At 45.0% G+C, this 19146-nt stretch overlaps 1 protein-coding gene across 2 annotated transcripts; it reads left to right on the top strand.

Annotated features, from left to right (window-relative positions):
* The first annotated feature begins 834 nt into the window (after positions 1 to 834).
* Positions 835 to 18534, top strand: DBR1 (debranching RNA lariats 1). 2 transcript variants are annotated; one of them, XM_019542852.1, is made up of 8 exons: positions 835 to 1055; positions 1336 to 1460; positions 3260 to 3340; positions 5766 to 5851; positions 8698 to 8922; positions 9426 to 9506; positions 11245 to 11390; positions 15151 to 18534. In XM_019542852.1, the coding sequence occupies exons 1-8, from the start codon at positions 859 to 861 to the stop codon at positions 15833 to 15835; spliced, it is 1626 nt and encodes a 541-aa protein (XP_019398397.1). In that variant the 5' UTR covers positions 835 to 858; the 3' UTR covers positions 15836 to 18534. The 2 variants fall into 2 exon arrangements, with proteins under 2 accessions (XP_019398397.1, XP_019398396.1); XM_019542851.1 differs by having other exon boundaries at positions 1333 to 1460.
* Positions 18535 to 19146: the final 612 nt, after the last annotated feature.

Below are 19146 nucleotides of genomic sequence, written 5' to 3'. Positions count from 1 at the left end.
GGGATTTTCCTTCAGACTTAGGAACTAGGTTCCCAGCTCCTGAATACCTGGCCTGGCATTTTGGTTCCTGACTCATGGCTTCTGACCCGTACCCTTGCAACCCCTAGCTCTATCCACTAGACCAGCTGGCCAGCCTGGTGGACCGTAACTGGGACATAGCTGAGACTGCCTTGCAGCAGTTATGCTGCCTTCAACCCTCTTGGAAAGAGACAAGGGTCCGCGGGCAGCATGACAGTGAACACATGGGGGTTTCTCAGAATGGACAAAACCGTTAGCACTGTCAGCTAGCAGAGCTTTTTGCCTGGCAGGGGGTCTCCGCTGGGTGACTTTAGGACCCTCAAATGAGTGGGGCAGGAACCGGCTATTGATCCACTGCTCCTTTTCAGACTGTCACTTGCAGCCGGGCTGTCACCTTGTATTGCCGGAGGGTCCCTTTTAGCCTGAGGAAACTGCTTGGCACGTGTGGCCTGTCTGAATTTACTGCACAATTGCGTGATGTATGTAACGCGTGACGGAGGGGGGTTTAGTATTGGCCCTGTTTTGGTGCCTGCAGAGCTCCGACGCTGAATCAAGCTGTGGGAATCTACGCCCCGGCCCCGAAACACCCAGCCTGCGCCCGCCCCACGCTCCTGGGGGCGGTACGAGTACGGCGGTGACGTAGTAAGCGCGCGCTCTAGAGGAGGCGGTACCGGAAGAGGGTTGGCTCAGGCTGAAACCGTAATGATCGCGCGCGAAAGGGGGGCGGGGGGGAGGAGTCGGTGATGTCGCCTCGAACTTGCGTGTCGGATCAGGGGTTGGCTGGGGCCGGTGACGCAGGCGCGGCGCGCGGAAGCCGTCGGCGCCTGCGCAGTCGCGGCCATGAAGGTGGCGGTGGCGGGCTGCTGCCATGGCGCCCTGGACAAGATGTACGAGACGCTGGAGTTGCTGCAGCGGCGCCACCGCCTGCGCCTCGACCTGCTGCTCTGCTGCGGTGACTTCCAGGCCGTGCGCAACGAGGCCGACCTGCGCTGCATGGCTGTGCCTGCCAAGTACCGCCACATGCAGGCTTTCCACCGGTGAGCGGGCCGGGGTGGTTGTGAGAGGTTACGGCGGAGCCGTGGGTTATGAGGGAAGCGGGAATTATGAGAGGTTGTGAGGGGACTGAGGGGGGATTGGGGATGGCAGGCGTAGGTGGGGATTGGGAGTGTGGGGAATGTGCGGGCTGGGCAGTGCGGCTGTGGAGGATGAGGCAGGGGGTGGAGGGTTGAGATGGAGCTAGGAAGTGAGGATGGGGACTGTGGCAGGGTGCAAGGAGTTGTGGCAGGGCAGCACTGACTGTGTGGTGACCATCAACAGGTACTACTCTGGGGAGAAGAAGGCACCAGTGCTCACCATCTTCATTGGTGGCAACCACGAGGCCTCCAACCACCTGCAGGAGCTGCCGTACGGTGGATGGGTGGCGCCCAGCATCTATTACCTAGGTACCAGGTGTTGCCCACCCCTCTCAGCTCTGGCCACAGGCGGGGGTGAAGGGGGCTTCTGGTGGCCCCTGAGTGCTGTGCAGCAGTGGAGCTCTGGAGTGGCTAGAGCTCTGTGTGGAGGGGGGGATGCAGCACCACACAGTGGATCTGTGAGGTTGCTCTGCTGCCCGGTTTTTCACAAACGATTGATTTGGAGGTCATGCAGCAGCAAGCCAGAAGCTTTCCAAATGAATCTGTTAAGACCTTAACGCTGTATATGTGGTTGTCTCTGAACTGGTGCTCCTGGCTTTGTGAGACTGCGTTGATTTAGATTGCAAAATCATGTCCTGTTTTGTTTGCAAAGGTAGTTACTCCAGTTTCCCATGAGTGATTTTGATGTTAACATTTGGTGCTAAGAGGCCAGTGAAATGTTCCTGTTCTGGGGGGCAGGCTGGTGGGAAGAAGGAGCAGAGACTTGTACTCAGAGGGTGGTGGTGGACGGGTCATATTCGACCTGGGGAGAAGTGGGCAGTGGAGTCCCCCGGGGCTCGGTCCTTGGGCCCATGCTGTTCAATCTCTTTATCAGCTATTTGGATGATGGGGTGAAAAGCACCCTGTTTAAATTTGCTGACGATACCAAAATTTGGGGTGAGGTGAGCATGCTAATAGGGAGGGAAAGACTGCAGCAAGACCTGGACAGGTTACAGGGGTGGGCTAGCAAAAACAGGATGCGTTTCAATACTGACAAGTGCACAAGAGAAGACTGAGGGGCGACCTGGTGACCATCTATAAACTCACTAGGGGGAACCAGAAGGGTTTGGGAGAGACCTTGTTTCCTGTAGCGCCCCCTGGCATAACAAGGAATAATGGCCATATTCCAAGAGAAGTGGTGCTGGCTCCTACCCTGGGGGTATTTAAGAAGAGGCTTGATGCCTCCTTGGCTGGAATCATTTGAGCCCAGTTTTTTTCCTCCTGCCCAGGCAGGGGGTTGATCTTGAAGATATACAAGGTCCCTTCTGACCCTAATTCTATGATTCTATGACCCTTAAGAGTGTAAACATTGGGTTGGTTTTTTATTTTGGTATGGAGCCTGTAGCCTCCCTTGCTCCTGGCTAAGAGCATAAGAACTGCCATTGACTGGGTCAGACCATGAGTCCATCTTACCTGGTGTGCTGTATCACGCAGGAGAAGGGGGCATATGGTTTACTTGGTGGGCTAAGGCCCATGATTCCCATTGGCAGCTTAAAAGTCCTGTATTGTGCAACAACAGGGAGCAGATGCTGAAAGGGAGTGTGAGCTGGGTCTGACCAGGATTTTTCCTCTTGCTTCTTTCTTACTTGCAGCCTCTAGCCTTTTAATGTCTAAGAAGTTCTGGTTCAGAGACCATACCCTCACTCCCATGTTCAATGCCTGCTAATCTCCCTTTCCTCCAAGAATGTGTCCAGTCCCCTTTTGGCTTCCTGGGTTGCTCTCCATCAAGTGGCCTGATGCAGACTTCTTTGGATTTTCCCTTTGTTTCAAAACCCTCTGATGTCAGACTAGCTATACGCTCATAGGGTCTGATCTGACGCAGTGGTTTATATCTAACCTTAAATAGCCCTTGTTCTGTCGAGTCACTGGAGGGTTGTATTGAAACAAACAATTTTTTTGTTTGTTTTATTGACCTCTGGGAGTTTATGGTTCACTCTGAACCTTGAACATAAAGCATAATTTTGAACTGTTTAAGATTTCATGTCTGTGTAGTAAAAGTGTATTGAGGCTCAAATGTGTGATGTGTTTAAAACATGCAGAGAATTGTACTTAATGTCTTCTCGTTGTAGGTTATGCAGGTGTAGTGAAGTATCGTGGTGTAAGAATTGGTGGAATTTCTGGCATTTTCAAATCCCATGATTACAGAAAAGGTAATGTTTTTATTAAAAACAGAGTTTACTTGTGCATTTTAAATGTCTTGCAGTTAGTATGCCATAAACTTTCTATTTGGTGATGTGTGTGAATTATTGGTATGCACTTGGGGGAATTGCAACTTCCAGCAAAGATAATGTGTGGAAGTAGATTCCTGCTGTTGACTCTGTGTCTGCAAAGGTCTGGCACTAACTCCTCAATCTGAATGTCCATGTGTATCAGCAGAGTGTGTTTTACCTCACCCCTGGAATGCCTAGACTTGCTCAGAGAATGTTGGCAGTTGATTGCTGCAAAGCAAATGCGTTCAACAATTGCTAGTTCCTTTTTGACTGTCATTGGCAATGATCCCAGTGTTCTGCAATTTATTTTTGAAATAGACCAGTACTAGAAAATCATGACTGCTTCCATTTATCTCATTCAACAAAATTGAGGATTCCTTGGTATTGTATAGAATTACTGAAAAGCTACCTTAAGTTGGAATTTGGAGCTGCAGATCTGCAGGATTCCATTTCTTCCTCTGTTCAGTGATATACAAGGACAGGGAAAGTCTAAGGCATTTGTCTCCCTGCTCCCAAGAAGACCATTTCTTTATATTATGTTAGTCAGTGGGTAAAACACTAATCATCTCAAGTCTTCATCCTTATTTCCTGTTAGAGGTCAGAGTTTTCAGGGGTCTGTGCTTTCTATGCTTTCTTTGTGCTGCCCCTAGCAAGAGACCTCTGAAGAGTGACCTCAGGTGGCTTCCATGCTGTGAAGCTTTGGAGTAGTCCTTTTGCATTTGGCTATTCTGTTAGTTTTATTATGGCATGCACTAGCTGTATTATAATTGGTTTTGTGATCTCTGAGTGTGGCATTTCCTTGCAGGGAGCCTTTTTTTTATGCAAGAAGGTTTTTCAAGACCTGCATTGTAGTAAATGTACTGAGGTCTTATGTCCTAATAGTTTAACAGGGATTTTTCTCCTTTGTTCTAATGGAGCATATAGGAAATCTGCTAGTTGTGTTGCTGTACAGGCTTTCTATCCTAGGATTGGGAGGCACACTGAATTCTACTTGATAGCAGTGGTTACTCCCATAGTTGACAGTCTGAAACTTTACTAGTAGACATCTGAAAGTTTGCTCTGCAAGGATGGGTTTGGCCTCAGCCTGTTCAAAGTACTCATGGTGCAGCATCATGTGCAACAGTCTTTGCAGATCCCAAGGTTGTAAGTCTTGCACTCACTTCATCTGGCAGTAGTCTAGAAGGTTCTGCTGCTTCCCGGGTGAACATATCTAAATGCCTTTAGTCCAGCAAGCGTAAAACTTTAGGGCCTGTGAAACCTGTTCTCTGATAGTCAGACCTGCTGACTGGAGACTTTCAGAACAGTCAAATGAGCTTCATCTTCATGTATCTAATCGCTACTACTACTGGAATTTGGCTGTTAGTGAGTGATTTGATCTGTTAGTGTTGCAACTAAGTTAGAGATGTGGATCAAACCTTTCCACCACATTTCTATTGAGCCATGTCTAGCTTTACTTGGTGGAATTGTCAGGTCTTTAATTGATCAGTTGTGGACAATACCAGTCCCACTATATACAATTCTTTAACCAAAATATGAATATCTTGAAGATAAAATAACATTATTTTTGCTGTATTCAATAACACGTTATCTCTTGTTTGTTTTCTTCCCATGGAAGATTCTTGGAACTATTTTTTGTACCATGTATTTGGTGGGGGAAGGAGTTATTTACTGGGAGGGAGGGTCTGCATATATCAACAAATTGATAAAATGTTGTTCATTTAGTCTAGGGGTGCTCAACCTCCATTTGAGCCGTGGAGTTGTGGCATCTGGCTTGTAGGCCTTCCCATGGGTTGGGGTACTTGGTGGTGGTGGTGGGGGGTGGCAGCAGTTAATATGGCCATAGTCTCCTGTTGCCAAATTCCCAAGCCCCATGTGGCCAGTCAGAGCTGGGCCATATACCTCCAACTCGCTGACCCTGTGGGGCTGCATCAAGCCCCCTCCTTCCCTCATAGAGATGTCAAGCCCTCTTCCTGCTATAGGGCTGGATTGGGGCTGGGCTGCTCCCCTCTCCATGCAGCCACAGGGCACTGCCCATCTAGTTCGCTTGGCAAAAAGGTTGAGCACACTGATCTTGTCCAACCCCCTGCTCAGCTAGCAGTGCTCTACTCTCCTCCCCACAAAATTGAGGATTGTTACTCTTCTATTTTGAATTAGTGCTTCTTAGGAATATCTTTGCCTCCTAGTGGGGAAAAACTGGCAGAATAATGGGTACAGCCTAAACATCTTCATATAATCTTAGCTACTGGCAACCAGAGAGCTTTGTTTGGCATTTCTGCCAGGCACCTATGTGGGTCCAGGAGCTCTGCACAGGGAGGATTATAAGGAAACTGGATACCTGTGACACGTCTTTCTTAATATATTACAGGACATTTTGAGTGTCCGCCATACAATCGACAAACAATAAGAAGTGCGTACCATGTGAGGAACATTGAAGTCTTCAAACTCAAACAGGTTAGCAGAACTTTTTTTTTTTTTTTTTGAAGAGGGGAAGATGATATTGGAGTGAGTGAGGGGAATTTAGAGGTGCGCTGTTTGTGTTTTCTACAGAATCAAAAAGCAAGGCTGGAAGGGACCTCAGAAGATCACTTAGTCCAGCAGTTCCCAAACTCTGATAGATTTCACACCACCAGTTTAAAGCAATACAACCTTAAGTACCACCAGCACATTTTTGTCATGTAAAGTAATTATAATAAATCTGTTAATGCATACTACTGACAGGTTGTCTGTGTACCACAGATTGGGAACAGCTGATAGTCCATAGGTTGGCAACCTGTGGCCTTGGCTGGGGCTTTACCTGCATTGCAGTTTTCCCTGCTGCCCAGACACAGCACTTTTCTATATTGTACTGCAGCTGAGCTTGAAGGAGAAGTGGTGACAGTGACAGCAGCTGGGTCCTGGTGGTGGCCTGCCTAGGAGCTGAGCTAGCCTGCTGCCACAGAATGCTGGTGACTGATCTCGTCCAATCCTTTGCTCAAGGCAGGATCACCCTTGTCTAAATCTTTCCAAATGACTGTTGTCTAGCCTGCTCTTAAGCTTGCAAGGATGGCGAGTCCACGTCAGAATTACGTGCCTTAAACTACTTAAAAGCTTGTCATGGCTATCTTCAGCAGAAGACTAATTGGGAATGTCCGACTTTGTCTTGCAACAGATAAATTTCCTTATTTACTGACGATTGTATCAGGCAGGTCTCCCTCACATAAACTCTCTTAATTACAGAACTACAAATTATTCAGGGGTTCATAGGCATGTAGGTAAAGTCATGTATGGGAGGGGCAGCCAGAGCTTGTAGGTGAGGCTTTTTTGTTATATTGTGACAGAGATGTTTGCATTCCCTGTGGCTTCCTTATTTGGTTGGAAGCATACAGTTTTTTGTAGTGCTGTATAATCTGTCACTGTAGAGATGTGCTGTGTAGGGATTTGAGGTCTAGCTAGGGTTGTACAGTTTGCTGCTCTGCTTTGGTGGAGGAGCAGTGGAATGTTGCACTCAACCATAAGTCCTATTAAAACAAAAAAACCGAAAAAGCAAATTGCATTTAAACGAGTGTGTGTGTGCTTGTGGGTTTCTTTTTCCACTAATGTGTCAAATGATTTGGGATCAAAAGGGCTGGAAGGGCTTGTTTGACACCTTTGTTGTCAGGGACATAGAAAGAGCAAAGAAGTCTTTGAAAGTGGATGAAGGAGGCCCTGTATGGTTAAAGGGGGATCCCTGCTTTCCCTGACTCCAACCCCATGGTGCTTGTATTCCTGGGGTAGGGAAACTTGCCCAGTGCTGCATCTGCTCTCCTGAGCTACCCGGGTTCCCATCAGGCAAGAGCCTCAGTCTAAGATGCTGGGGTTCAGGAGAAACTGTTGGTTTTAGCACAGGGGCTTTTAGCATCTGTCCCCTGCAAACTCTGCTGCTGTTCCTGGCAGAAGCAAATTTCTCAGCCCAGATTTTCCTCTCTTCCCAAACCATATAAAATAGGAAGCAGCCAGCTGGCTTCCTGGGAGGAAATAGAGGTGTAGTGGAACTTGCCATGGATCACTAATTCTGTCCACTTGGCTACCTTCTCCAGATATTCCCTGGAAGAGAGTGGTGTATGATGTTCCTTGTTAAGTAGGCTCTCTGCAAACTGGTGGATCAGCTGTGTCCTGGGATGTCCCCTGACACAGCTGATCCATTGAACTGGGCAAAATATATATTACCTATTGTCCTACCCATTGATATTGCAGGTGTGATCCTCCTGTGTCCTGTCCTCCCCTCCCTTTTCACCCCAGGGATTCTCCAGGGTAAACAGGGAAAGTTGGTTCTGGTACAGTTCTGGGGCTGGGATTGGCAGTCCTGGCACTGCACTGGAGTGTTGAACTTGCTTTGGCTTGGTCTTGGGCTGAGATTGTCAGCCCTGGGACCACGCTGGAGCAAGCTCAATGCTCTGATGCACTCCTGGGTTTGAGGCTGTCAGTCATCTGATTGCTGCAATCCCAGATTCTTGGACTTCCAGAGTAATGAAGATGGGTGCCCAGGGAATCCCAAATGTTGGGAGCTCAAGCAGGCATTCTCAGGGCTTCAGGGGGCCAAACTTCCGTGTCCCAGAATCGAGGCATAAAGAATACTTTATCAATTGCAAATTAAATCTGGAAGATTGTATCCAGTAGTTTAGAACAGGGGTTGCCAACTGGGGGTACATGTAACCCTGGGGGTACTTGGGAAGGCCCTAGGGCAGCAGTTCCCAACATGGTGCCTGCAGAAGATAAAACTTCAGAAGAATACAAAGCAAAGGGAAGCTGCATTTTGAAGTTGCGGATCGAACGCAATTTTAAATAATGGATGAGATGGTTGGATTGATCTAAATTCTCAGTTGTAGTATTCATATTGGCACCCACTGCTGCTGCTTTTAAATTCAAATATGCACTTGAGTGCACAAACATTCAGAACCCCTGCCCTAGGGGGCATGCATGGGCAGGCAGGAATGGAACGCCATCACCCGATGCTGCCGCCTCCCAGGACCATGGGAGATGGGGCGGGAGGAGCTTGCATAGTGCAGCCACCACTCTGCACTGCCATTGCTCTGTGTACCACTGTGTGCTGCCCCTGCCCCGCATCTGGCCTCCAGGGGTGCACTTATTAAAAGGTTGAAAAGCCCTGGTTTAGAAAATAAGGTTTTCATGACATAGGATCTGTGGTCGGGCAAAGGAGTAGGATGCATCCGTTCATTAATATTTCAAGTGCTCTCTTTTGCTGTGTGAGTTTGTAATGCTTATAATTTCCAGATAATGTTTTTATTCATAATTTGTATGTATTTTTTTTGGATTGCTAGCTAAAGCAACCAATGGATATATTTATGTCTCATGATTGGCCAAGAAGTATATATCACTTTGGAAACAAGAAACAGCTTCTCAAAAAGAAATCCTTCTTCCGCCAAGAAGTGGAAAGCAACACATTGGGGAGCCCTGCTGCTTCTGAGCTCCTGCAGCATCTGAAACCCACCTACTGGTTCTCAGCACATCTGCATGTTAAATTTGCAGCCTTAATGCAGCACCAGGTAAAAAATACAAACCCGAAATAAAAGCAAGTATCCCATGTACAGCTCAAGTCTCCACTGTCAGTGCCAGGTCTGACTGGCTAAGCTTTGAGTACCACTGCATCCTTCCTCAGGGCTCTGGGTGAGAAGCAGAGCTAAGTAACAGATGGAACAAGGGCTTGTGTAAAACTCCATGTGTAAATAAAAACAGGATACAAGAGAAATTATCAGGTAGGCATCAGGTTTCTATTGCATTTCTCTGTTTGTTAACTGGAAAAGCAAGATTGTGCAGGAGGGTCGTTATCACTTATGAACTGCTGAGAATAGCGAGTATCAGATAGACAGTGACTTCATGACCCATTATAATCTGTGTTATTGGATGTCTCTGAAGTGCAGAGAAATGGCTTAAATTTTAAATCTTATTTTTGATTTATTTTTTAAATCTATATCATTTTGATTCAGAATGGCCCCCTTATCAAGTTGCTTTATACACCGTCGGTAATAGTTTTATTCCTGTTTCCTAGATGGACACTAAAGAACAGCTGCCAAAAGCAACAAAATTCTTGGCCCTGGATAAATGTCTGCCGCACAGAGATTTTCTGCAGGTAAAACCTTCATGAAATGGTCATCTATTCACATTTTAAGTACTTCATGCATCTCAGTTAAGGAGTGCACTACTTAGCAGCAAGCTGAAGATGAATTCTTCTGTCCAAATAAATCTAAATTGCTGTTTATGACAGGAGAGAGCTTGTCAAGGTAGGGAAAATCATATCTTCTATTTCGAGTGTAAGTAAAAAGTACTAGTCTCTTATGTCCCTATATAGACTCTTGAGCCATGTTACTCGTATCCAGTGTACCAGCTAATGCAGGGTATAGGGCAGCAGGCCAGATAAATGGTGTGGGGCCAGTCCATAGGCTAAATCAAGCCACACATGCTGGGATTGTGCTCTAGGGCCCTGTGCGCTGAGACTGGGCCTTGGTGGCCTGACATCACCCCTATCCAGCCCTGTGGCATCAGACCCCTGTGCCACTGGTTAAAACCATGCACATGCACTCTGGCCTGCAGGGCTCAGGGCGTTCTGCAGTTCCAGGAATTTGGCAGTAGGGGAGTTATGCTGCTGCTCCTCTGCTACCAAATTTTTGGATCCATAGGAAGCCCTGTGGACTAGATGACAACACTGGGCGCTGGATCCAGCCTATGGGCCAGGGGTTTAACACCCCTGGTGTATGGTAGTAGCTCATCAGTGTTATAGGCCAGAATGACACTGTCGTCTTACTATGAGCTGTGTCCCAGTGACCCGATGTAGTTGTTGTAATTCTGTCTTTGGGGAAAAGAGCTGTGTGACAGATGTCATGTAAAATACCCGAAGTATTAGGGGAGAAAAAATAGTCTGAAGAAAATGTGCTTCCTCAGTGTCCTGGGGAGGACCCCAAGGTAGGCTGGGAAAGACTGATTTTTTCCTGGAGCTGAGGCTGCTTCCCCATGTGTGCCTAGCCCCTTGGGATGGTTTTTTCAGATGGGCAACTTGATCCTATCATCCCATCCTTTTTCTTTCGAGGTTAAACTGTTGCAACATATGCTATGTGGGGTTATGTCATGATTAGTTCAGAAGCTGGAACTGGTGGAAAAAGCTGCCACTTTCTTTGGTGAGTGGGGTATCTTGGCAAGAGCATAATGTCTGTGCTCCAGGATTTAAGCTGTGAATGGCGTGGAATCAGCTGGAATTGTTGTATGCACCTGCATTCAATAGGTGTGCTAATGCCTAGAATTCATTCAGTATTATGAGAGGATAGTTGACAGGACATTCTTGAGCATTCTTTAGACCCTTGAATGCCCTCCTGCTACAGTTCTAAATAGTCTGGATTTAGCAGCTTGCAGGGAGGAGCCCCTTGGACTGGCTGCTTTTGAGGTGTTATGCAGGGCCTGTTTGTTTCAGTGACTCGAGGAGGACTGAAGATGTATCTGTACTGCAAAAAGGCAGATCCCAAACATGGATTGGCTTATTTGCATTGAAGTAGTGGTGAAGACAAAGGTTTTAAATTGTTGCCAGCCCTCATTGAAGTCTGTAGGGGAGTCCATTTGCTAATTAGAATTAAAAATTGAAGTTACTTTTTGCTTCACTCCTCTTTAACCTGAATTAAGAACACCTGTGCACACTGCAAAAGAGAGAGTGTCCGTTATTTCTCAGCCAAAGCATAGCTAGTAAGTTTGAGTTGAGGCTGTTTTAACTTGGTTTTTGTAACATTGAATAACTGCTAAGACTCCTGGAGAGTGTGCTATTTATTGTTAAGATAATATCAGTAAATAAGGCACTTCTTTTTTCCAATATTATTTTTCCCAAGATAATAGACATAGACCATGACCCCAATGCATCAGACTCTCTGGAATATGATCCTGAGTGGCTTGCTGTTCTCAAGGCAACCAACGATCTCATTAATGTAACTCAGAACTCATGGAATATGCCAGAAAACAATGGCCTCCATGCAAAGTAAGTAAAATAAAGAATTGCTAAGGTAAGTTATGGGTTGAAAGCATGTGGTGTAAAGAAGTTATTTTAGATAGACAACCAGGCCACAGTTCCAGTCTAATGGTCGGTGCAGTCACTGGTATAAGCAGAACTGCTGAAGTAGTTGTTGATGTGCAAATTTGCATTTAACCCTGGAAGCAGAGAACTAAGGTGTCATAGAGCCTGTGCTGCTCCATGTAAGCATGTACTGTTTTTTCAGGCTTTGAAGTGCATGCTGTCTTAAAGGAACATGAATTGATGAATCCTCACATTTATTTCAGTATTTGCATGAAAAAAGTCTTCCATAACACTGAACTGAAGAGACGTGCATAGCATCTGTATACACTGGTATAGCTGCATCTTTTTAACAAAAAAATGTAATTTACATTTGTAAATGCTATTACTAAAATTACAGCATCAGGGTTTTCTTTTCAGTTTAAGCATTTTTTTCTCTTTGAAGAAATTGCCATACCAGTTTCCTAAACAGCACATGGTCACAGACCACACATCCTTTGGTTAATATTGTATTCTTATGTACAAGGGATCTGGTAGTCTAGATATGATTGTTCAAAGAATCCTGTTGCTGCTAGAAGAAAGAAACAAGAAGGTGACCTGGAGACTTAAAGAAAGCCTTCTGGTGCATGGTATAGCTGGATGTGCAGTGTAGTCAGAGGGCTCTTGCCCTCTTGTAAAGTGGGGAAGTCAGGCCCGAGGCTTAGTTCTGGCTGCAGCTCAGGCTGGCATTGCCAGCTCCTGCTGTGTGGGGGATAAGCAGGAAAAGGTCTGCAGTCAGGGAACCTCATTCTCTTTACCAGTGGGGTTTCAGCACTAGGAGGAAGAAGGAATTTGGGAACCCCCATTAGAGATGAAGCTTCAGTGCACAGAGTAAGAGGATCCAAGGCAGAGGACAAGGGGAGGTTCAGCCCTGCCTTTGTCTTGAAGTTGAGAGAAGTCTCTGAAGCCTCTCTGAGCACTTCAGAATGACCTGTAGCTAAAGCTTATCTGGGATCCAAGGTATTCTAACTCTCCTGCCAGAGGCTTCATAGTGAGGGTGGGAACGGGGAGAAAAGTCCCCATCAGAGGAAAGAATATGGAGTACTTGGACATGAATGTCCCCTGGGATCTGCTTCTCTGGACACTCCTGAATGCAGTCTGGTAGTGTAGAGTGCTGTACCAGCTCTTGTGGAACAAACCTGCTTGGAAGTTGTGAGATCAACTGCACCTTTGCTGGCAGCTGCTCTCTAAGTAGAAGATATCAGACTCCAGCTTCTCTCTGGAGCACCAGAAGAGGCTGAGGAAGGATGGTACTTAAGCTCTCGCATAGGATCTGTAAGAGCTTGGTTCAGTTACCTGCACTGGTGTAGGTTTTGTGGGTGACCTTGACAAAGTTGCTTAGTCTCTGTGTGTCTGTTTCCTACCTATAAAATGGGATATCAGCACTCCTTACCCTCGCACATGTTGGGATAAATGCACCTTACGCTTGTGAAGTGTTTGGATACTTCAGTAACAAGGGGCTGGGTTATTACTTTACATCCCCATATAAGGAGAGGCAGTGGAGAATGCTTTATATTTTAAGGATGCTTTTGCTGCAACTGTCCTGTACCATGAACCTGCAAGAAGTTTGCTGGGGTCCTTTGACAGGGTTGCTTAAGTGCTGCTTTGTGCTTTCCTGTATCAAGCTGACAATGAACGCTGCATCCCTGATAGGAAACTTATCACTAACCACAGTGTTAAAGACTTGTTCACTGAAACCCAGGGCTGGATGTTGCCATTTGAATGTCTTCCCGGGGATTATATGGGTACTCTAGATTTTAAGAGTCATCAGAAGAGACTATTCACAGGGAAGGATTAGCAGCAGCATTAGTTGCCTTGATGGGGTGATAGAAACCTAAAATGAGCCAGACTTGTAATCCTTCAGCCACAGATCCTCACTTCTGTCTCTGGTCTGACAGCTTACTCTGTCAGAGCGCTGAGACTTGAGAAAATACTCCAGTAATGTGCTTGTGTTTCATTGGCACATACGTGTATGTTCATCTATCCGTGCTGTACTCATTTTGTACATGTTATGTAAAACTGAGTGGAGTTTACATTATGACACGTGGTATCACATGCAACGTAGATTAAAAATGCAACATTTGCCTGTTGCATTTAGACAAATATATTGAAGTCAGCATGCAAAAGTCCACTCCCAACCTAAAGATTGTTCAATAAAAGAACTGACATTAAAATTTGGCCAGCTGCGCGCTCTTCCTTTTTTTTTTTTTTTTTTTAATTCTCTTAAAAACAAATGTAATACCTGCTGTGTATTCTGGAGAAATATAATCTGAAACATCGCCCATAGTCATTAAGGTCACAACTCTTTTTATAGCTTTTGATGTAAAGTATAAGCATTGTGCAACTGATAAATGGGAAACCTCTTTAAAAATGTCTGATCTAATTGAGCATCAGTTTATCTTTCTGTTGTAACTTGTGTTATAGTCAGCTACAATATCTTGAAAAGTCCAGACTATCTGTCAGTATAAACCAGTTGTGCCTCTAACGAGAATAACTAGATGCTTTTGGCTTCCACACTTTGATAAAGGATGTAGGGGAAAAATGGAGAAGGTGCAGTTAAATCACAAAAACTATCTGAGGGTTAGAGACAAAGACTTCTCTGAGAAATAGGGTATCTACACCATGTCCCCAGTGCAGGAAGGGACAAAATCTTGTGAGCTGGTCACCTGACTGCTCCTGTTGGCTTGGGTAAAACCCAAGAATGTAGTGATGAAGGCACTCCAGCCCTTCCTGGGGCTACTGTCAAGCACACTAGAAACAGATCTTTAAATGGGGGTAGAGGGGAAAAGGTAACCTTAAGTGGCTTCACTGCCACACTTCTGGGTTTAGTGCAAGTAGGCAGGGTGCTCAAGGGTGCCTCTCCCTGGGGGTGTCTTGGACACCTTGTAGGCGTAGCTGTAGAGATTGATCAGTTTTATCTTCTCAATGATGGAAAGGTCACTTGAGTAACATAGAAGTGTCTTCACATGGGGAAGAGAGTACTGAAGAACTAATGGTTGGCAATTGATGCCAGATGAACTCCAATTCTGCCCAAACTTAACGGAGCAAACAGTCAAAGGAAGTAATGGTTTCTGTCTTAATTTCTTCAGTCAAGCTTGGATGACTGTGTAGAAGATAGGCTTTCTCTCAACACAAGTTACAGAAGCCAATACAAGGGAAACTAGGTGAAATTGAGGGGGATATAAAGTTCAGGTGAGAGACTCCTATGGTCCCTTCTTGCTTTAAACTTCCTGAATTCCACCCCCCCACATGTAAAAGAGGAGTATGTGATTATTCCCAAGGTCAAGCTGTGCTTATAAAGTACCGTTTAGTGCTGTTTCACAGTTGGTCCCAACCCAGCTTGTGTGGTGAGGTGCATGAAAAGCTGACTGCACAGACTACTGGTTTCTTCCATGTTTATCTTGTTACTTAGTTATAGTAAAACAGCTTGGAAACCAAAGTAAATTTCCAGGTTAGGATGCTAAATATATATTACATTCTGTTCAGTTAGGGTTCATACCATAGTTTATTGGAGTCCTCATACCAAGTGAGGTAGTATATACTTCTTGGCGAAAGCACTTGAAAAATTAAATGTTGCTGATGGGTAAAGTGGTTTAGTGTTAATGTCTTTAAAGAGAACTATAGGTGGATGGAGCACGAGATAAATTTTGACTTATTTTTCTCATAAAAACTTTTAATTCTCTTTTAGGTGGGATTACAGTGCAACAGAAGAAGCTATCAAAGAGGTATTGGAAGAGATGAACCATAATCTCAAAATTCCTGTTAACTTCTCTCTGACAGCTGCTTGTTATGATCCCAATAAACCTCAGAGACACCTAGAACCAGTTCATGTTATCAATCCTCAGACCACTGAATTTTGTGCCCAGTTTGGCCTCATTGACATTAACAACAAGATCCAGCAAGCGAAAGAAGAAGGTTCTGTTCGTGGGGAATATGAAGAGGAGGAGGAGGAGGAAGAAGAGAGAGACAGTACTGGGTCAGCAGAGGAACCCAGTGAATATAATACAGATAGTTCTGGGTTGTCTTTGTCCATTAACCCAGATGAAATAATGCTGGATGAAGAGGGTGGAGATGAAGAGCTGAGCACATGTTCTGTGGATCCTTCACCTGATCACCCTCCTGACTTTTCTGCAAGCTTTTCTGACATCAGAATCATGCCAGATTCCATGATGGTATCATCTGATGATGCAATGGATTCCACCAGTGAGGAACTGGAGAAATCTGGTGGGAGTAAGCAGACAGAAGAGAAGAGTTTAAATGAAAGATCCTTAAAGCGCATTGGCAAAAATGAGAATGGCAACAGTGGCGTGAAGAAAATTAAGAGGCGGAATCAAGCTATCTATGCTGCAGAGGAAGAAGATAAAGTAGAATGAAAACTTGAGCATTACACTTCTTAACTTTCCATGCTGACCCTACCTCCTTGGTGGTGTGCAGGCTATCATGAACTTCTAATGCTTTTAAAATTAAGTGTTTGAATTGATCCATGCAATGGAATAAGACTGTATAGTTAATTACAGAGACTTCTGTGGGGAAGGACTATCTATTTAGTTAAGTAAATGTCTAAGCAGGAAGCAGAGCTTTTTGAGGAGTCTTCAAGTTTAGGCATAAGCAGTTGGCTTTTGCTTCAGCTTTTGAGAATTAACTCATTTTATTTACGTTCTGCTGTGCCTCTATGTCAGGTTTATAATACTTGGTTAACATGAACATTTCCTTAAGTTATAATTCAGGTGGGAGAGAGGATCAGAGTTTGGGATGATACAGTTGCATTAGCTTTATTGCTTTCTTGCAGTTTATCACCTTTGTACCAATTAGTTATTGCAGACGGTTATCGCACCGTGGCTAGAGCAGTATTCCCAAGATAGACGCAGCAAGAGAAGAAAGTAGTAATGGTTTCGTCTCTGGAGGTACTGGTCATGCAGTGGGAAATCCTGGTAATCAGTGTTTTTAAGCAAACATTATGAATGTCTGCTCTTGAGTTGTCTAATTCAGTGGTGCTTAACCTTTTTGTCTGGCAGGCCGGATGGGTAATGATGAGTTCTTTCATGGGCTGGATCTGGCAGTGGATCCAATCCTGTACCTGGGGCAGGTGCAGTGGGGGGCCCCTTCCAGCTGTGCAGAGTAGGGTAGGGAGCAGCCTGGTCCTAATCCAGCCATGCCAGGGAAGGGGGTATGGCCCAGCAACAACCTAGGTGTGTGTGTGTGGGGGGGGGCGCAAATCCAGCCTGAATCGGGGAGATGGCATGGCTCAACCCCACAGGAGGAAGGGGACATGTCCCAGCCTTGTGGAGGGGGAAGGGGGGTGGGAGTGGGGGGTGGCTTGGCCCAGACTTGGCTGTGCAGAGGGAAAGTGGCATGGTCCAGACCCATGGAGGGGTGGGAGAGGAGAAGGGAATATGGGCTGGCTCCAAACCAGTGGGAAGGTGCTATGGCATGGCTATGTGGGGCAAGGGTTATGGCCTGTCTGCAACCCACTGAGCAGGGTGTGGGATTTTGGCAGTGGGGATGGGTGGTGATATTACCTGCCACTGCTCCTCCACTGCCAAATATCCTGATCTGTGGGGAGTTCCACATGGCAGAGGTTGAGTGCTGTTGGTGTAATTGTCGTTTGTAATTAGTTTTGACATACTAAAAAGTATTCACGTTGTGGACATTAAGCATCATGACTGAAGGCTGTAGTACCATGGAGGACCGTGCATTTCTTTTCTAATAGAAGCTGTCTATTTTGTGTCTCTGTCTCTCTTAAAAGTTCAGAATAGTAGTTCATAATTAAATTATTAAAAAGCCCTGGATTTCTGTATTTATAACACTGCCTTAGAAATGCTCTGTGTGAATTGCCTAATCATGGTAGGTGGTCATGTTTGATTTCAGTGGAAGGGGCTAGAGCTTGTAAACTTAAAGGTAGGACTGGTGGTAGTGCCTATATTTTTATTGCTACCTGACAGTGTTTCCAAGAAGGCCCGATTTTGAGTTGCTGAAATTTGCCAGAATTTAGGAACATAAGAAATGACACGTGCACATGCACATCCTTCAAAAGAATGCTGAAGTTTCAAAGTCAAGTACCCAAAAATTAGGAAATGCCAAAACTAAGGTGGTCTGTATAATTTTAATGGTGTCCTTGTGTTTGTGCCTTAGGGTAATTCTGGAGTTATATGATCACACTTTTTTAAAAATATTAAACTCTGCCTTATTCAGTGCAGAGGGGTGACATGCTAAAGAGTTAATTCTTCTCTGTTTTGTTTTATTCTCATTCAGTTTGTTCCCATGCCCTGTTTACTGCAAATCATTCGCACCTCTCTCTCAGTACAAAGCTAGCTTCTTTAAGAGAGTCCTCATCACCTTAGCAAAGGAGTGTTTCGCAAACCATTAATTGTTCTTCAGTCATGTTCTTGGATAAAGTAATGTCCCCCTTCTGTGGATGGCAGTCTGCGCAACAGATTCATTGAAGTCCGTGTACAAGCTAACTTGAGGTGCTCAATTTGCACCTCATTTGGATTTGATTTTTTTTAATGGACATGGGCACTGCTTGAAGGCAATGGGTGCTGTTCTTTGAAAAGAGATCTGTGCAACATCTGGCAAATCAGACTCTAGTCTTGGGTTGTGCACACAGGTAATGGTTACCTGTGGAAAATGAGTGATCAGTTGCCCACTACCACATGGGAATTGCATGGCAGGGAGCCAGGGCTGTAAAACAGTTCCAGGGTAGCAGTCAGTTGCTTTTATATATGAAGCCATGCTTGCAGTTTCTCCCATCTTATTTACCATAAGCTTTGCATTCAAATGGGGAAGGGCATCCTACTAACATCTGCCTTTTTAATATTCAACCCTGACTGGCTTCCTGCATACTTTCCTTTCTGGGTACTAACTGAATCAGAGCTCCAGTAGAACAGAATGTGTGATAATGCGATTTAAGACCATTAATAACTGTGTCCCAGAGGACCACGCTAAGATTGCACAGAAACCTTAATATTTGGGTTTACAAACTTGAGTACTTGACTTAAAATCTTTACTACTGGTTTTAATGTCCTTTTGTGTGTACAGTTCATTTAGAATAAATACCAATCGTCTCTTCTAATCTTAGCCCCCTGTCATACTGTTCCAAAAAGGGTATGTTATCTGCTGTACTCCTGCACCTTCTCTTAGCCATGTACACAGTTCATTAAAGGGAAAAAACAGTTTGTTGTGTAGGTAAGGAAGTCAAACTACTGAGAGTCAAAACACAGTTTGAGATGAAGCAAAACTGCAGACATTTTATATAACTGTTTAGTTAAGTAGATTGTTCTGTAGTGTAAACAAAAGCTCATGTTGTCAAAGACACTGGGTACTGAAATAACTTGGATGATCTTCTGTTTAGGTATCTAAAAAACTTAAATACGTTTGCATTTCATTATGCTTCAAGAGGCATTTTCCAAAGCTTCATAACCATGCAATTTTATTAACACAATATGTGGTATAGACAAGAATTTTATTGTCCTAAAGAACCACAAATAATTAGGGTTGGAAGGGACCTCAGGAGGTCACATCTAGTCCAACCCCATGCTCAAACCAGAACAAGCTCCAGTTAGATCATCCCAGCCCAAGCTTTGTCAAGCCAGGTCTTAAAAACCTCCAAGGATGGAGAGTCCACCACCGATCTGGGTAACCTGTTCCAGTGTTTTACTACCCTCCCAGTGAGTGAGTTTTTCCT

The sequence above is a fragment of the Crocodylus porosus genome, unplaced genomic scaffold (assembly GCF_001723895.1).
Source record: "Crocodylus porosus isolate Cpor-Errol unplaced genomic scaffold, CroPor_comp1, whole genome shotgun sequence".
NCBI classification, from domain to species: domain Eukaryota; kingdom Metazoa; phylum Chordata; order Crocodylia; family Crocodylidae; genus Crocodylus; species Crocodylus porosus.
This window is presented reverse-complemented; position numbering and strand designations above follow the sequence as displayed.

Excerpts from the sequence above, each read along its gene's own strand:
- DBR1 (XM_019542851.1), top strand. The coding sequence starts at position 859 with ATGAAGGTGGCGGTGGCGGGCTGCTGCCATGGCGCCCTGGACAAGATG. Across the intron at positions 1,461-3,259 it reads GCCCAGCATCTATTACCTAG|GTTATGCAGGTGTAGTGAAG; the intron begins GTACCAGGTGTT and ends TTCTCGTTGTAG. Across the intron at positions 8,923-9,425 it reads CAGCCTTAATGCAGCACCAG|ATGGACACTAAAGAACAGCT; the intron begins GTAAAAAATACA and ends CCTGTTTCCTAG.